The 18,664-nt window shown below is 41.1% G+C and overlaps 1 protein-coding gene across 3 annotated transcripts in view; it reads left to right on the forward strand.

The window, feature by feature from the left end:
* SMAD1 (SMAD family member 1) overlaps positions 1–18,664 on the forward strand; it is a 69,557-nt gene that overhangs the window by 25,414 nt on the left and 25,479 nt on the right. For all 3 annotated transcript variants that reach the window (XM_081075657.1, XM_081075659.1, XM_081075658.1), the window contains exon 2: positions 3,610–4,193. In XM_081075657.1, coding sequence (XP_080931783.1) covers positions 3,794–4,193 — 400 coding nt within the window. In that variant the 5' untranslated portion in view covers positions 3,610–3,793. The remainder of the gene's footprint in view (positions 1–3,609; positions 4,194–18,664) is intronic.

The raw sequence follows: 18,664 nt of genomic DNA on the forward strand, positions 1-18,664 counted from the left end.
TTCTGTATCTATTGATTTTTGTGTATCTGTTACTATGGTAATCTCTTACTAAATTGTGGGTTTGTGTCTTTGTCACTTTAATTCTGTCAGTTTCTGCTTTTTATGTATTTTGAGACTAATTACACGCTGCAAATTCGATATATTCGTGGTGGTGACTGATCTAGTCATATGGTGGATCAACTCTTTTAAATGAAATGTCCTTTTTAAAAAAAGTTTATGCTGAAACCATGTCTCCTTCTGGTTTTGATTTTCATACCGATTTTATTATTATTTGAAATCTATTTTTTTTAAATTGGGGCAGGGGAACAGAACTTTATTGGGGAACAGTGTGTACTTCCAGGACTTTTTTTTCCCCAAGTCAAGTTGTTGTCCTTTCAATCTTAGTTGTGAAGGGCACATTCAGCTTCAAGTGTTGTCCTTTCAGTCCTAGTTGTGGAGGGTGCAGCTCAGCTCCAGGTCCAGTTGCCATTGCTAGTTGCAGGGGGCACAGCCCACTGAACTGGCAACCTTGTGGCTGAGAGCCCACTGGCCCATGTGGGAATCGAACCGGCAGCCTTCGGAGTTAGGAGCACGGAGCTCTAACCGCCTGAGCCACCGGGCCGGCTGGAAATGTCCCTTTTTTTATATCTCTGGTGATGCTTCTTAGTTTAAAGTCTATTTTGTCTAATTGGATAGCTTTGCCAGCTTTATTGGTTAGAATATGCATAGTTATCTTTTTATATCCTTTTTTTCCCAACCTTTCTTTGTTCTTATATTTAATGTGTGTCTCTGGTAAGTCACCATAGTTAAGGGGCACTCCCCATCTCACCCCTGCCTTCTACTTGCATATTTAATCTGTTTATATTTAAGTAATTGCTGATAATTCAGGGATTAGATCTAAATCATATTGTTTTTTATTTGTCCTATCCATTATTTGCTCCTTTTTCTCCTTTCTCATATTTTTTGTATTAGTCATATTTCTTTTAAAAATCATGTCATATTTTTAACCCCTCTATTACCTGTTAATAGTTTTTAAATTATTCTTTCAGTGGTTGCTTTATTATGACGTACTTCAAAACTAATTATATCAATAATAATTTAATGCTTTACCACAGCCTGGGTAATACAGGGAAGGACCTTAGAATACCAACCTCATTTACCCTTTTCCCTGTTTTTATCATGCATTTTAATGTATATTTTAAACACCACAAGAGATTCCTATTATTATTTTGTAAAGTCAGTATTCATTTAGATTTACCCTTATTTACCCTCTGGAACTCATTCTTTCCTGCAGTTGCTTGCTTCTTTCTAGGATCTTTTTCCTTCTGCCTGACGAATTCCTGCTGGAAGCCAGTTCTCTCAGATCTTGTTTGTTGGAAAGCATCCTTATTTCACAATCGTTTTTTGCATGTTTTTTCCACTAAGCATAGAATTCTAAGTCACCAGCTATTTATTGACATTTGGCACGCTGACATGATATTTCACTGTCTTCTTGTTTCCATCGTTTCTGTTGAAATGTCAGCTGTCAGCCTTACTGTACATTTGAGAATAATCTGTCTTTAAAGAATTTTGTCATAGGGTTTCAGTAATTTTTCTTTGATACAATACATCAAAACTTGTAGATTTCTTTGTATATATCCTTCTTGGAATTTGTAGGCTTTCATGAATCTGTGGCTAGAGGTGTCAGTTTTGGAAAAGCCTTGGCTAGTATCTGAAAATATTGTCTCTTCTGTAAGTTTTTTCTCCTCTTCTCCTCTTCTCCCATCCCCTTGATCCAATTCTAGGATGTGTTTCGGTATAAAAATGGCTCCATTTCGTTTTTGCCCGTATACTGGGCTTAGTGGTCTGAATTGAAAACTTAGTGTATTTACCAGGTCTGCCTTCTCAGCAGGCCCTCAACTCTTAACTTTTTTTTGGTCTCCTCAACACTGTGAGGCCACTGAAATCTCTGCCTAGTTCTTTTTCGGCTCAGCTACTCAGCCCCTTGCTACTTATAGCATAGGCTTTGGCAACTGCCTTAGGCAGAAACACTGTGAAGAACGTTCAGCTCATTTCATTGCTTTTTCCTTCTCTCCAGCATCTTGGCCACTCTCATCCTGAGGACCTCGGTTGCTTTTTCATTCCTTTTAAAAGCCGGGATTTCCCCCACCCCTCCGATTTGTTTGTATTTTATACAGCTTTTATCGTTATTTTTGGGAGGAGGTTGTTTTGATACATGGTACTGTATCTTAGCCAGAATTTGTGTAAAAGTATACTCTTTAATCTTTCTCACCTTTCATGTTTTCATCTGGTGAAGAATAACTAGAAGTTTTAAATGAGACAACTTGACTAAAGAATTTGGTACAGTGTATGTGTTCATGGGCTTCATTTCTTTGATGTCAATAAAAAGCAAATTTGAAAAAGTGGGAAACAAATTCCCTAACCTCACTTGCCCTGTGGCCCATAGGCACAGGCTTGTTCACAGAATAAATACCCTCAAATGCTGCTACGTTTATGTCGTAGAAGTATAATCTACCTTTCCTCTTAGCACAAGAAATACTCGAGGAACAAACTGAAAACAGATGTTAACAGAAAAAAAAAAGATGTTAAAACTATTGTATTTTTATTTTTTTCCTGTGGCTTTCAATTTTTGCTGATGGAGGTGTGTCTTGAAATATGTTTTTAGTACCTATAAATGAATCTAAATAGAAAAGAGTATCTGTTGAGAACGTGGACTTTTTTGCACTACGGTGTCTTGCTTCTTTCTCAGAACTCATGTAAACAGTAACATACTACTTTTTAAACTGTGTCTTAGTTTAATCTGTGTCTCAGTCTGAAACGGCAGTGATTTTATTACCTAGTTGAAAGGATTATTTAAAGGATTAAGTACTGTGTATTATTAGTCTGCTTGGGCTGCCATAGCAAAATACATGTCCTTGAATAATGTCATTTTGTTCAATGTTGTTTTGTTAGAACGTTGATGTGATGCCATAAGAGCATAACTCTTGTTTGTATGGATTAGCCTATGGTGAAATTGGTTTCCTTATACCTCATTGTGTTTAAAGATATAGAACCTATCGAGGTTAAGTGAGGACTTAATGTACCATAGACTGGGTAGTTTAAAGAACAGAAATTTATTTGTCACAGTTGGGGAGGCTAGGAAGTCCAAGATCAAGGTTTCAGCCAATTTGGTTTCTGGTTTTTTCTTCCAGTCTTGCAGATGGCTGCCTTCTCTCTGTGTCCTCACATGGCCTTTCCTCAGTGCATGGGAGAGAGGGAGAGAGAGAGAGAGGGAGAGAGAGAGGGAGGGAGGGAGGGAAGGAGGGAGGGGGAGAGAGAGAGAGAGAGAGAGAGAGAGAGAGAGAGAGAGGGCTCTCCCTTCCTCTTAGAAAGCCACCAGTCCTATCAGATGATGGCCCCACTGTTGTGACCTCATTTATCCTGCTCCTTTAGAGGCTCCGTCTCCAGATATAGTGACATTGGGGGCTAGGGTTTCAACACAACTTTTGGGGAGGCCATAATTCAGTCCGTAGCATACTGAAGTACATAAAAGCACTCAAAATTGGACCTGGCCATAGTAATTCTTTAAGAAATTGTGGTTTTTGTGGTAGAAATGATTTTAAACATTTTTTTTCCTTTTGTCTTTTCTAGGTGCTGACTTTGGGTTACGTTTTGCAACACTAGGAATGGTAATTTCTACTTTTCAGAACCTCAAAACGAAGCAGCTAAAGAGAATTCTATATAAATAAAGGGAACTGTCTTCTGTTGGCGTTTCGCATTTTAGAGACTCCTTCGTTTCACCACACACAAGGAGTGTGTACCTAGTGCCATCACTATGAATGTGACCAGTTTGTTTTCCTTCACAAGTCCAGCGGTGAAGAGACTTCTTGGGTGGAAACAGGGCGATGAAGAAGAAAAATGGGCAGAGAAAGCTGTTGATGCTTTGGTGAAAAAACTGAAGAAAAAGAAAGGGGCCATGGAGGAACTGGAGAAGGCCCTGAGCTGCCCGGGGCAGCCCAGTAACTGTGTCACCATTCCTCGCTCTCTGGATGGCAGGCTGCAAGTTTCCCACCGGAAGGGACTGCCTCATGTCATTTACTGCCGCGTGTGGCGCTGGCCTGACCTGCAGAGCCACCATGAACTAAAACCACTGGAATGCTGCGAGTTTCCTTTTGGTTCCAAGCAAAAGGAGGTGTGCATCAATCCCTACCACTATAAGCGAGTAGAGAGCCCTGGTGAGTCCTTGTGATTGATGGCATTTAGCCGATTTGTGTTGTTTAAAATAACAGTAATTCCTCTTCCTGTTTTCAGTTGTGACTTTTAAATATCAGGGAAAATATATATATTTGTCAGCTCTCGAATGTGTCATGCATCCTAACAATTTAGTCCTCCTTAGTTAACTGCATTTCCTAGGAGCAGGGGATACAATTGTCATTATGAGACTCGTACTTGGAACTTTTAGTTAATTGTTTTCTTTCTAAATTAATTTTTTATGTTTCCCATTGGTTCTGTGCATTTCTCTAGACAAATTTAGCTATGATTTTAATACAAGGGAAGACAATTAGAAAAGTAAAGAAGCATGCTGTCGCCGTCTACGAACTTGAGGGGTATACATCTTGAGGGCAGTTGTCAGGGATTTATACCACGGTGTCCTTGAGAATAGCACCTTTTATCATCTTTGGTGGAATTTTGCTGTGACACACTCACTGTGGAGGATATAAAGGAATTGTGTTCTGCTGTGTATCAGTATCCTTTGATACTGTTACTTTATACGATATTAGCAGGTTTTCCATGTACTCGTATGACCTTTGGGGGGAGGGCGGGTAAGGGCAAAGGATATACTGCTTGAAAATTTATACGGCTTAGCTCTCAAATCAGAATCCACATTCTAGACATTTGCATCAATTGGAAAGTGATTAGGCAATCTTAACCACTTAAATATCTCATCTTCAGATTAGAACCAGTATTGCTGATGGATTAGTCATTCATAGTTAGTGGTTACCAAGAGTTCCCAAATGAGGCTGTGTGTTGGTTGAAATCCTATGGCTCCCCTCCGAGAAATTCTGATTCTGGCATAGCCTGGTGATCCATATTTAACAAGTACTTCAGGTGATGCTGATGTAGCTATTGGATTGGTATTTGTTAGATCATGGAATAACATGGTTCTTCAATAAAAGGTATTCTGGGTTTTTTTAAATGGAATATTTAAGACACGCAAAAAAAGTTTAAAGACTACGGAATAATCTAATCACATCTTCGTATTCACCACCCAGTTTTAAGAAATAAAAGATTACAAATAAAACATAAACTCCAGTTTATGCCTCTATGATCCTGTTCCCTTCCGTAACTAGTATTTTGAATTACTTGATGTTTGAATTTGATGTTTATCGTTCCCATGCATACTCTTACACTGTTAGTACATGTGTATGAATTCACAGCAGTATCTATTATTATTTTGTATATTTTAAAGTATTATATAATGATATTGGAGGACCTTTCTACAACTTGTTATATTCATTTAACACTATGCTTTTGTGATTTCTCTGTCAGATCCTTTAGAATTACTTTGTCAAGTTCTGTGAAAAATCCTCCAGAGATTTTATTGGAATTTCAGTGATTTCATTTGAGGGCAGATTGACATAGTTACGCTCTTGAGCGTAATATTTTTCTAAACTTATTTAGGTCTTTTTCTTTCATTTTCCTCCATAAAGTTCTTGTACATCTTTTCTTCCATTTATTTATAGATGACTTTGCATTTTTTATTGTGTCCTTTTTAAAGTTACATTTTGTTACACTTGGTCTTGCTAGGACTGCACTTGCTTTTTTCCAACAACTTTACTGAATTCCCCTTATTCTAATATAGGCATTCTTACTGCTTGTTATATACCTGCTGTGATGTTAATTTTTTTAAAAATTCAACACAGAGATACATGGTCTTCTTTTATCCAAACATTGAAATGGAGTTAAGAGTTTTGGAGAGTAAAAAGTAGTATATAAGTAATATAGTTATGTGCCACGTAACGGCGTTTCGGTCAACAGCTGACCACATATACGACAGGGGTCCCATTAGATTATCATGGAGCTGAACAATTCCTGTCACTTCGTGAGGCCTACGCTATCACATATCGTAATGCAATGCGTCCCTCGCGTGTTTGTGGTGGTGCTGCTGCAAACAGCCCACTACACGGCTAGTCGTATAAAAGTACAGCATATACAATCATGTACAGCACATAATACTTGATAATGATAAAAAAGACTGTTACTGGTTTATGCATTTACTGTACTACACTTTCTATCATTATTTTAAGAGTGTACTCTTTCTGCTTTGCCCTGTTAATCAGCAGCAGCCTCATACGTCTCACGTTTGCTGAGTCTCTTGATTGCGTCCTTTTCTCTTGTGCTTGGTTTACTCTTGTGTTGTTTTGTTCATCATGACCCCGACGTGTACAAAATCCACTGCTAGTGTTGCCAGTAAGAGGCCACATCGAGTGGTTGACCTGAAAACGAAACAAAAATGATGAAGGACTATGAAGGTGGAAAATCAGGGATAGTTTCTGCTTTCCGTCCAGGGAGGCACGTCCCATCCCACCATGGCTTCAATCTTGAAGAACTAGAACAAAGTGACAGAAGCTGTTAGAGGAGCTCTTCATTGAAGGCAGTGAGACTAACAAAATTTCGAGAAGGGCCGATGTCAGACATGGAGAGACTTCCAGTGACCTGGACGGAAGACCAGACACAAGCGTCTGTCAGCACCGGGAAGATCATGGCCAAAGCGAAGAGTGTGTTTGCGATATTGAAAGAAAAGGCTGGACCCGACTATGAGGCTGAATTTACTGCGAATGCTGATGTGAAGGCAGCTGAAGAATTTTGGGAAACTCTAGATAAGCTAATAACGGGGGAAAGTTACTTGCCAGAGAAACATTCAATATGGACGAAATCTCCCTATTCTGGAAATGGATGCCTGAAAGGACTTTCGTGTGTACGGAGGCCAAATCCATGCCAGGTTTCACGGCTGCTAAGGACAGGATAACAGTCATGCTTGGGGGCCGTGTTGCAGGCTACAAATTAAAACCCTTTGTGACCTGGCAGTGAGAACCCAGGGCCTTTAAGCGTACCAGTAAGCATACGCCTCCAGGGTCCTACAGGAGCGTAAGAAGGCGTGGATGACCCAGCTCCTTCCAGGATGCCCTCCTCATTGCTATGCCAGAGAAATGGAGAAGTGCTGTTTGGAGAATAATGTGCCTTTCAAGATTTCACTTCTTGTTGCTAATGCTCCCGGACCTTTTCTTGGGGATCTTCCTCCCAATATCAAAGTGGTGTTTGTCCCTGCAGACACCACCTCTTTGATCCCACCAATGGATCAAGGAGTTGTACCAGCTTTTAAGGCCTCCTGCCTGAGGAGGACCTTTGCCCAGGCTATTGCTGCAGCTGAGGAGACGCTGATGCCGTTTTGGAAAGATGACTACATCTGTGATGTTCAAGGTTTTGCATTAAAAACCTTGCTTGAGCTTGGGGTGGTGTCATCACCAAGGACTGTGTGAATGGCATCTGGAAGAAGACACTATTGCTCCTGGAGGTGGTTCCTGAGGAACTGACTAACGAGTCACCGTGGGAACTGGAACAGGAACGCATAGCTGACGAAGGGGCAAGAGAAAAGGAAACTGCAGGAGAAGAAAAGAAGAACCCCCAAGAAAAGTCACAGGGCAGGATTTAGCAGAAACATTTGCAGACCTCAACAATCTCCTTTAAAAGTTTCAAAACATGGGCCCCAACATGGAAAGGTTTTCGTTCATACAGAGGAATGTTCATGGTGCATTATCTGCTTACAAGAAAATCTGTGATGAAAAAAGAAACAAACCAGGCAAACCACTATGGACATATTTCTGAAAAGGGTGACACCTCCTGGAAAAGAGCCTCAGGCAGGTCTTCCAGAAGCAGGCCTTTGTCACAGAAGACAGCCAGCTCCCTGTGTGCTCCTGCCCCTGAACACCTTCCAATGGGACAAGACGTGGAGGCGGAGACCGTGGTGCTGATGGTGACCTCGTGGAGGCCTGGGCTCGTGTGTGTCTGTGTCTTAATTTTTAATAACAAAGTTTAAAAAGTAAAAAAAAAAAAAAAATAGAAAAAAGCTTATAGAATAAAGATATAAAGAAAGAAAATATTTTTGTACAGCTGTACAACGTTTGTGTTCTAAGCTAAATGTTGTTACAAGAGTTGAAAAGTTAAAAACATTAAAAGTTTATAAAGTAAAATAGTTACAATAAGCTATGAAGAAAGAAAAAATATTTTCATAAATTTAGTGTAGCTTAAGGGTTCAGTGTTTATAAAGCTACCACGGTGTGCAGTCACGTCCAAGCCCTTCTCATTCACTCCCCGCTCACTCACTGGCTCACCCAGAGCAGCGTCCAGCCCTGCAAACCATTCACGGTAAATGCCCGGTACAGGTGGACCATTCTTGATCTTTTATACCGTATTTTTACTGTACCTTTTCTGTGTTTAGATGTGTTTAGATGCACAGATACTTAAAACTGTGTTGTAGTCGCTTACACTGTTCTTTACAGTAACGTGCTGTGCAGGCTTGCAGCCTAGGAGCAGAAGGCCAGACCATATGGCCGGGTGTGCGGTAGGCTGTACCTTCTAGGTCTGTGTACGTACGCTCTATGAGGGTCACACGACAAAATCGCCCAATGATGCCTTTCCCAGAATGCATCCCCGTCATTGAGGCATGATTGTAGATGGAAACAAGATTATGTGGGTACATGATGTTAAGAATTTCTTTTTCTGCAAATGCGTGGACAGTTACAGAAAAGAGAAAGTTTGTGCAGCTTCTGAAGGCTATGACCCTGCTGGTGATGTAACAGGTGACTGTTTACTTGGATTTTTAGTAGCCTTTAGAATCAAGGCTACTTATTAGTGGTTGGGTTAAATGCAGGTTTTCTTTTTCTTCACCAAAGGAAATGCTGCCAGTGGTGAAGTAAGCCATCTGACTGTGGTACTGAGAAGACCATTCAGTTGCTATCTGCTGCCATTAAAATGCCTTCATGGGCACGTCCTGTCATTTGGGCTTTTTTTTTTTTTTTTTTGTATGTTTTTCACATGGTTCTTGAAAATTATCTTCTGTACTTTGAACTTAATCAACTTGAAAGGCCATCTTAAACCTGAGCTTGAAATTCTGAGATTTCAATTTTGATGTGTAACACCCCGGAGTTATCTTCTAGATGCTTTCATTTTCAGTATCACAGCTCCCGGCTGTTTAAAAATAAAATACACCTAAAATCCTCTTCACTGGTGACTGAATGAAGTTTCTGACTCTGGCTGCCTCAGTCACCACGTAATTCATCACTTGGTAAATTTTACCTTAAGAAGAGAGTCTTAAAATTATAGAAATGGAGAACGGATGGGTGGTTGCCAGGGGTTGAGGAGGTTGAGAGGGGCAGAAAGGGAGTGGGTGTGGCTATAAAAGGGCAACATGAGGGATCCTGGGGTTGATGGGAATTGTCCACGTCTTGATTGTAATCAGTGTCAGTACTCTGATTGTCATGTTGTCCAGTAGTTTTGCAAGATGTTACCATTGGAAGAAATTGGGTAAAGGGCACGCAAGATTTCTCTGTATTATTTCTTATAGCTGCACATATATCTGCAATTACATCAATTTAAAAAATAGTGATTCAGGAAAAAGCAGCTCACGACTAGTTCAGTTTACGACTCCAACAGTCTCACTAGTGCTTTTCCTCAAGACAGCCCTTGTACGTGGATATGCAACAAAGGTGCTCTGTGTGTACTTCTTATTTGTCATGTAGAATATTAAAAAGACATACTTAAGGATCAAGGTTTAGTAAAATTAATATTTTTAAAAAGCAAAAGAAATTTTAAAATGTGTTTATAGTGTGAATGTTTTTATTTGAACCAGTGGTGACAGAAATGTCTATCTAATTGAAGTTTTGTGTGTGTGTGTGTGTGTGTGTGTGTGTGTGTGTGTGTTTTGTTTCGTTTTTAAGTCTTGTGTTAGCGTATCCATTCAAAGGGAAGGGACAGGGAGAGATACCGACCTTTCCTTTAAGTTTATCTGAGTGCTGAATTCTAGGAGTCTGATAACTGAAGTTACAATCCAGATGTCAAGATATGGTCATTACAAGTGTTTTGAAAATTTTGGATTAAATAGCAACAATCTTAACTATAAAAATCAAAATAAAACATGATGACCTGTGTATTAGGGTTCTCTAGAGAAACTGAACCAATAGATAGATAGATAGGTAGATAGATAGATAGATGAGAGGAGATTTATTATGGGAATTGCCTCGTGTATATGGAGGCTGAGATGTCTCATAATCTGCTGTCCGTAAGCAGGAGACCCAGGAAAGCCGCTGGTGTAAGTCCCGGTGCAAAGACCTGAGAACCAGGAGCACTGATGTCTGAGGGCAGAAGATGGATGTCCCAGCTCAGGCAAAACAGCACATTTGCCTTCCTCTGCCTTTTTCTTCTATTCAGGTGCTCAACAGATTGGATGATGCCCACCTGGATTAATGAGGGCAACCTGTTTACTCAGTCCAGTGATTCAAATGCCAGTCTCCTCCAAAGCCACACAGACACAGCCAGAAATAATGTGTTACCAGCTCTCTGGGCATCCCTCAGCCCAGTCACGTTGACACATGTAATTAATCATCACATACTGTGTTCATCTACGTCTAAATTTCTCTTCAAGCCTTTATGGTGCATATATTAGGTTGGTGCAAAAGTCATTGCGGTTTAAATGGTTGAACATAGTTGCGAAAACCGCAGTGACTTTTGCACCGACCTAATGCAGCTCCTCAGGAACTGAGTCCGCCCAGGAAAGACTGGTATGTAATGAATCACAGCACAGTGTGCTAAACTGAATAATAGACGTGTGCTCAGGGCATGCAGCTAACTCACTCCTGTAAGCTTTAGAGGGGCCACAAAAAAGCTCACTCAACCCTAACACATCTGGATATTCTGTTCCAGTCTATGTGGTGGTATAGATACATACGGATATTTCATTGTACAGAGGATTTAAATCAGTTTATAAGAAGACATACAGTAAAGTAGAAATTGTTACAAATAAAGTAACAAATTTGTAACAAATTAAACAAATTAAAGAAACAAGATTAAAATAGAAGAGAAACAAATTAAAATAGAAGGTCAAGACTTAGGACAATTAGCACATATGTGTTCCGGAAGAGTTACTGTGGTACAGACATATGGCTGTGTATAGTTACTGCGTTTCTAGCCCTAGTCAGGGTGGTTCTCTAGTGTGTGGCTCCACACCTTTTGGTGTGGGGGAGCCATACGTGTACCACTGAGATGAAGGAAGAATGCTTTAAAAGCTGTGAGAGGTGCAGATCTAGGCACGTGCTTAACGAGTGAGTGGGTGCTGGGAAAAGCCACCGAGTCGGTTTGCAGAGGCTTCCTCGGGAGCCATGCCTTGGGGCAAGGAGTGTCCCGGCCTGTGCAGCCACGCTCCGGGTCTGCTCAGGAAGCTGTTCTGCCACCCATGTGGAAGCTCTATTCTGAACAAAAGCATTTGGTCACTATTTCTGCTTCTGTCCAAGCTCCACACATAGTCAAGTGGATGTGGAGATGGTGAACTTTCCTCCCAGAGATTGTTACCATTGGCATGTGGCTTGTGTTTGGTAATTTCACTGTTGTCATCTACCGTGTTACTAGAACAGAGGAAGTAATACAGTCACAAGTAGGATTTTATACCCACCAGATCTTTCAGTGGATTCCGTACTCTTAAATCCAAGCAAAATGTAGTTTATTATTCTGACATTTTTTTCCTGAGCAACTGTTTCTAATGCATTATTTGGGGCATTGGTTTTGTGTTACTTATTAATCAAAGAACATATGGAAAGTTTTAGCAGTTGCTGTACATGATTTTTATATAAATTATATACTTTGAAGCAGGCATCTATACAATTATGTGATTTGTTTTGGGGTGGAATTTTTCTGTTCCCAAATCTGCTCCAATTTGAAATTATGAGATTGTATGTTACAGATGATACAAATACCTTTTTCTGATACTTTTGCTTTCCTGACCACTAGCTCCATTCATTTTCCACGTGTGCAACATTAGGTGGGCGAGAGGAAACATTTTCAGAACTTTCTGATTCATTTAAAGTCCGATGCTCTTTAATCCAACACTGCTAGTTTATAAGGCAAAGGAACACTAGCCAGCTAGTGTTAGAAACAACACGAGAAAACATGGCTGAGGAAAAAGAACAATTTCGAAAACCACAGGAAAAAAATGTTTGTTATAATAAATGAAAGAACTGATATATATATATACTGATTGCAGTTCTGTGAAAATAAGGAAAAACCTGGCTAATACTTCTGAGACTAGCTTTGGGTGAAATAATATTGAGACGTGTGAGTTACACTTTTTGGCTTATTTTGCCCACCTGTGGCTCATCCTCAGACAGTCATTTTTTTTGTAGGTTTGGGAGTGTTTTGTGTGGTTGGGGTGGAGGAGTGACAGGGGACTCGCCTCATGCTGGGAGTACCTTATGCTCTTGATGGAGCCTCTCAAAAGTGAGAGACATGGAAGGCAAGGTGGGTTTACGTAATCTCAGGCTGATTATCTCAGTTTTACTTTCAGGCGCCTTGGTACTAGATATCAAAAGGCAAAGAAAAGACTGGAGATTTCTTGCCCCCAAATGTATGTCCCACCCCTTTGTCTTTTTCCACTTTGAAATGCAGATGTTCTCTTGAAAGACTCAGCATCGTACCTAATAATATGAATTAGCCAAATCATCAGACCTCTGCCACGATACTTAGAAAAATGAGATTTGTTTGGGGGAGGAGATAGGGAAGCAAAAAGAATATTTAAAGAGGAAAGTTCGGGGACGTTGGGCAGCTGTCGGTCCCATGAGCACTGTGCTAACCATCCCAGAGGACCTGAAGCATGGGAGAGCTGAAAAACCCCGATTTTGTTACTTTTTCATCTTGGCTGAGGATGAGTGCAGTTCTTAGACACTGCTTTTAGGACTAGTTTGAAAAGCTGCAGACTTCTGTTTCCCGTGTCTGGTCTGCTCTGGGCTTCCACTATGTCAACAGAGTTCTTCCCCATGTGTGGGAGATGGAGAGATAAACTGAACTGGCCGCTTACCCATTCCACTTTTATCAGTGCCCTCAGCAAGGTTTCTCCATGCTTGTGACCTTTAGCACTGAAGCCTGCTTGTGCTGCTCTATTGCAGACGTGCTCTTCATACAAGTGCGAAGAGTGACCTGGGTTATGTAACCAGGAGTATCTGCAACTTCCCTGAGAAAAGATCGAGAGTCTGGAAACATGGGCTACACGTAAATGAAACGATTTAGGTCAACAAGGGACTGTTTGGCATATTTTCCCCCAGTACTTTCAATTGTCATTTTTATGCTCTGGAATCATAGCAGACCTTATATGATGAAAGGTGAGGTTTACGTTCTACTGCATCACCACCTCAGTTCTAAACCACCTCTCCACGAGATGCTGCTATTCTTAGCTCTTCACTCTTTCACAGGATAGAAGCCATTTCCAAGTAGTTACCTGGCTTACGTAGTCACATCACTGTCACCTGACCACCTGCCTGCTTGGCTGTCTGGGGTCTTCAGTCACAAAAAGGCAAGAGGAGAGCCTCTAATTTTTATAAGTGAGATTTGGGCACTTCCTATAAACTAAAAGTAAACATATGTATGACAACAGAGTAGAATTGCCTGGTATGTTTTCTCCTTTGTTTCCCTTTAATGTCCCTCTGTTTTATCTGGCTGGCTCTGTAGCAGATTCAGCAGTATTTTTTTTTTCTGACAGTATTTTTCTCTGAGCATCTGAAAAGTTTATCTAGAGTATGGTAGTGCACTGGACAGTTATTTAGGTAAGATCAAGTTGGGAACAGTTCTGGGTAAATGCTTTTGGGACAGATAACCTGCAGCTTTTAAATAAGAACAACAGCTAACTTTAAAATGAGTTGTTTTTTAAAAGGGAAAGCTTATAGGAGCATGTCATTACGACACGGGACAGCCCAAAGAGGCTACCCCTGACTAAATCAGACAGTTTGATCAATGAAATAAGGACAGAAATGAATTATAATATAAACCGCTGGGGGATAAAAACAGGAATCCATGCTGAGAATGAATTGGAGAGTTGGGAGGGGCTCTGGCTCACAGTAGAATGCCGGTTGCTAACTGATAAATGTGCATTTTTCTTTTATTCAGGACAAATAAGATAATTTAAAGGAGATAGATGTTTCTCTTTAGCTATAAGGTGAAAATATGGTCAGGGAGAATGTTGGGTCAGAAGACCTGGGCTAAAATTTTGGCCCTTGATATCTTTGACCTTGGGCGAGTTACTTGTCTTCTTTGAACTAGTGTTGGCTAACGTGTAACGTGGGGAGTGAACATACCTACTACTGTCCAGGGTTTTGGCAAGGATTCAGATAAATACTGCATGTGAAAAGATATGCATTCCTGACACATAATGTGGCCACAATAGTGAAATAAGCAATGCAACTTTTGTGCACATCTTCTTTAGGATATAACGTTAAATAAGTTTTCACTAAACAAATCTTCAGAAAACGGAGGATAATGGTTGCAACAATAATAGTAATGATAAAAATTAAAATAGCAACTTTTTATGCCTGCTGTGTGCCAGGCACTGTGTTTATCACTTTCCATGTTTTCTCATTTAATTCCGACCACAACCATGAGAAGTAGAGGTACTGGCAAGGCCACTGAGGTGCAGCTGAGTAAGCTGTCACAACTTGTAACTAATTGGAGAGCCAGAATTCAAATAGAAGTCTCACTCCAAGATCCAATCTAAATCCAGATTCCACCAACCTGTGCTGCTTCCCAAAGAAGCAGTGTTTTCCCCTTTAATCAGTTTTTCTCTTTCACAAAGAGGAAGGATATGCAGACTTTTTAGTACTGTGTTTCCCCGAAAATAAGACCTAACCAGACAGTCAGCTCTAATGCATCTTTTGGAGCAAAACTTAACATAAGACCCTATATTATATTATTATGTTATATAAGACCCGGTCTTATTTTACTATAATTTTTGCTCCAAAAGACGCATTAGAGCTGATTGTCTGGCTTGGTCTTATTTTCGGAGAAACACGGTAGTAGCACATGTATGTGACCTGAAATGCACGAATTTTGGGTTGACGATGATAAATTGAGAAAGTCCACACCTGTGCTTTAAGTGTTTATGGAGACTTTATTTCCCATTGGTCAGTCTTCATCATTGACAGCTAGTGTCTGTTTCATAGATTAGTGTCTGTTTAATATATTACACGAATCAAATTTGAACTCAGAATGAGGACTAATTACATTCAGCTTCAACTACAAACCAAGCCGCACTGCCAAGCGTGACACCTGGGGAAGTGTCATTTCCATACGAGACGTGTCTAACATGATTAGGCCTGCCGGCTGCGTTAGTGTAATAGTAACTGCCCTCCCTGAGCGCTCACCGTGGCCCAGGACCTTGTCAGAAGTAACCTGTGCAGCCCTGAGAGACACACCAAGGACGGGTGAGAGTCTGGATTCTGGAGCCAGACCGCCTGGGTTGGACGCCTGCCTCCTGTGGTTACACGCTCACCGACAAGCCACTTCATGTCTGCTCCTCAGTATCCAGTTTTATAAAATGGAGGTAATAACAGTGCGTAGGTCAGAGTTGTTAGGATAAAATGACTTGATGTTTGGGACAGCGTTTGGCATGTATAATAACTATATAAATGTTAAGTAAAAAGAAAATCTGAGAGAAGTACTGTTATTTCCATTTTACTAGCTGGAAGTGAATTTTAAAGAATAAATTGCCAACTAAAAAAAATAATGATAAATTGCCCCCATTAATTGGCTAGAAAATAATTGTGCAGGGCTTCCAATTTCCCAAGTCTAAAACTAAAACCCCTTTACCTGTTGTTATACATTACGTGTGTCTTTTGAAGTTTTCCCTGATGGTTTTAGCTTGCACTCTGAAGTTCTCTACCTCTAACAAGCCATGAAGTCTCTAATAAACATAGCACCTTCCTTCTATGGTAGTTAAGCAAATAACTAATTGGGCAAAGGAAGGGAAACTGCGGGTAAGGATAGGAGGAGAAGATACAGGGAGGGAGCCAGGGTTTGAGCGCCTGCCACATGCCGGCGAGCTCAGTCCTCACAGAGCTGTTGGGAACTTATTTTATCATCCCTACGTGGAAACACAGGCAAGAACATATGCTGCCTCAACTACACAGCTAGGATCCTGTGCTAGCTTCATCCAAACAAAACCCACCTGTGCTTTTTGCATGATACCATGTTGCCTGGCCAAAAAATCGGACACTTTGTGAATTTTCTTGTCAAGTCAGTGTAACTCCATGTTGGTCATTTCTGTATCACCCTAATTTTAATCTGTAGTCTTGAGAATCAGGACGGACACTGTATAGGATTTTAGAGGTGCAAGGGATGATCGCTAGAAATTTGACTTAAGATGAGAAAATTGAAGTTCAAATTCCACAGGTAGTGAGAGCTCTATAGAGCAAGACACCTAGTGCTGCGTTACCAGTGACTGCAGCACCCCCCCAGCACCCCCAGCACCCCCGTCCTTCTCCACTCAGCCTGTTTTCAGCCAAACTCCAGGAGGTTCTGAGTTACCATGTCTGGGATGAGGTACAAGAATCTGCCTTTTTATACAAGTATCTTGCTAATTTAGATACAGCAAGTCTGAGGACTAGACTTTGAGAAAGGCTGTTCTGTATTAATCAGCTTAAATAAAAAGTCCAGGAATAGTCATATGATTCACAAATGCACATGAATTGAAAAAAACAAAACAAAACACAAAACATTGAGGACCTACTGTGTGCCAGACATTGGATGATTCATAAGAAAGAAAACCCAGTTCTACTCTCAAGGGGCTTATGGTCTGGATGAGATAAAGTCAAATTAGCAATGAAATGTTGCAGATGCTGTGATGGAAGTTTAGATGATGTTTAGGCCACGGTGGGGCAAAAAGCAAAGAGGAATTCGTTTCTCCTGGCAGTGGGTAGAAAGACCACAAAGGAGACCACATTAGAACTGGACTTGGAAATATGGCCAAGTGAGTAAAGGGTACAGAAGTATGAAACTAGCAGGCAGAAACTGGCAAGAAGCTTCGAGGGCTGGGTGAAGAGTAGGGTGAGAGGACAGTCACCCCCGCCGCTAACCTACAACTGGGGGCTGGACTAGGTCCTGGCATCTTCGAGGATGTACTCTGAGTATATATGTGTATTTTCTCATTGAACCTCAGTGAAAGGTTCTGAGGATGTTTTCTTCAGTGTAAAGTTTCCCTGCCGTATCCCGAGGTAGGAATTCAATGTCATAAATGCACATGCTGTTAACTTTGCAGTGTCTCCTCCCACCCCCACTTTCTGCCTGGAATGTGTCTGTTTAGAAGGTCTCTGGATGCACACGGTACCTAGGGCCGTGTACCCGGTATCGATATTCCCCCGGGCACAGCTGCTTTGGCAGCGTGGCTGCCCCTCCCCTTCAGCCTGGCCTTAAGTGAGAATTGCTGCAGCTGGACCTGCTCTCAGACCATTCCTGATTATCCCCGGCCACTGTCCGTCTCTTAGGACCTGTGACGTGTCCTGAGATGCAGACTGGCCCTGAACTTTGTACACTCTGAAGCTCCAGACATACGTAAAGCAGCATTGTCATCAGTCAGAAGACTTGACGGCTGAGAGCAGGAAGGCCCGTTGGAGTTCAAGTCCCTGGCTTTTTTGCAGGAGGGAATTGGCACCCTCTGAAGTTAAGTGATTTGATCGAAGGCAAAGCCAGAGCCGGCACTGGGGGTCTTGACTCCTTACCTAAATGCCTTTTCCGAGGCTTCAGAACTAAACAGCGATTCTGTACCTCTGGGTAGGTGGCAGCTAGCTATTTTCCATTATGTCCATGTGGACAAACATGGGCCTGGCAACTTTGCTATCAGAACTTGTTTGTTGAAAACAAAAGCGCTTGTCCACGAACATTTCTGGGCTTCCAACCCAGGTGGGATCTTGTCAGCCTTCATCTGGTTTCTACACGACTTTACCACTGACAACGTGGTGATAGAATTTCAAACAGTTTTTCCAAATCTTGAAAAAGCTCACCAGTCTGGAGGGTGTACAGGAATGCTTCCCAGAGCTCAGCCCCTCTTTCCAATTTTAGCTGTTTCTTTCTCATTCCTTTTCCTTGTGCCTTGGCAACGCTGTAAAGCCGAGTCCGGTAGCAGAATCACAAATGTCTCTTGAAACTTGCTTCCTGAAACAAAAATATCTCCTGCAACTTTCTTAGTTTGGTTTCCCTGCTGACTAGAAAAGGGATTTTATTTATTTCTTAACTGACAGAGATGCATAAATACTTTGAAAAGCAGAGGTGCATCATTGAGAAAAGGCAGAAATCTGACTGTTTTAAGAAGGGAAGAACACTTCCTTCTTTTAAAGGAATACAGCAATTAGGGATTTTCAAGTGGGTGGCGGGGAGGGGTGGTGAAATCACGCAAGAGGAGCCTTTTTTTCCTCCCTCCAGGATACTTCTGAAGAGGTGATGGGAAACTACTTTAGGGCTTTTTACCTGGGTTGGAACTCCTAGGATATGGGAATGACACAACACAGTCTGATTTTTAAATGATTCAAATCTAAGAGAAATGCGGGGGTATAAAGAAAGTGTTTTCATGTTTGCCTCCTCTTTCAAAGGAGAGTCTTGTAATTCAGATTAAGCAGTAAGA

Source organism: Rhinolophus hipposideros (assembly GCF_964194185.1).
Source record: "Rhinolophus hipposideros genome assembly, chromosome: 16".
NCBI classification, from domain to species: Eukaryota; Metazoa; Chordata; class Mammalia; order Chiroptera; family Rhinolophidae; genus Rhinolophus; species Rhinolophus hipposideros.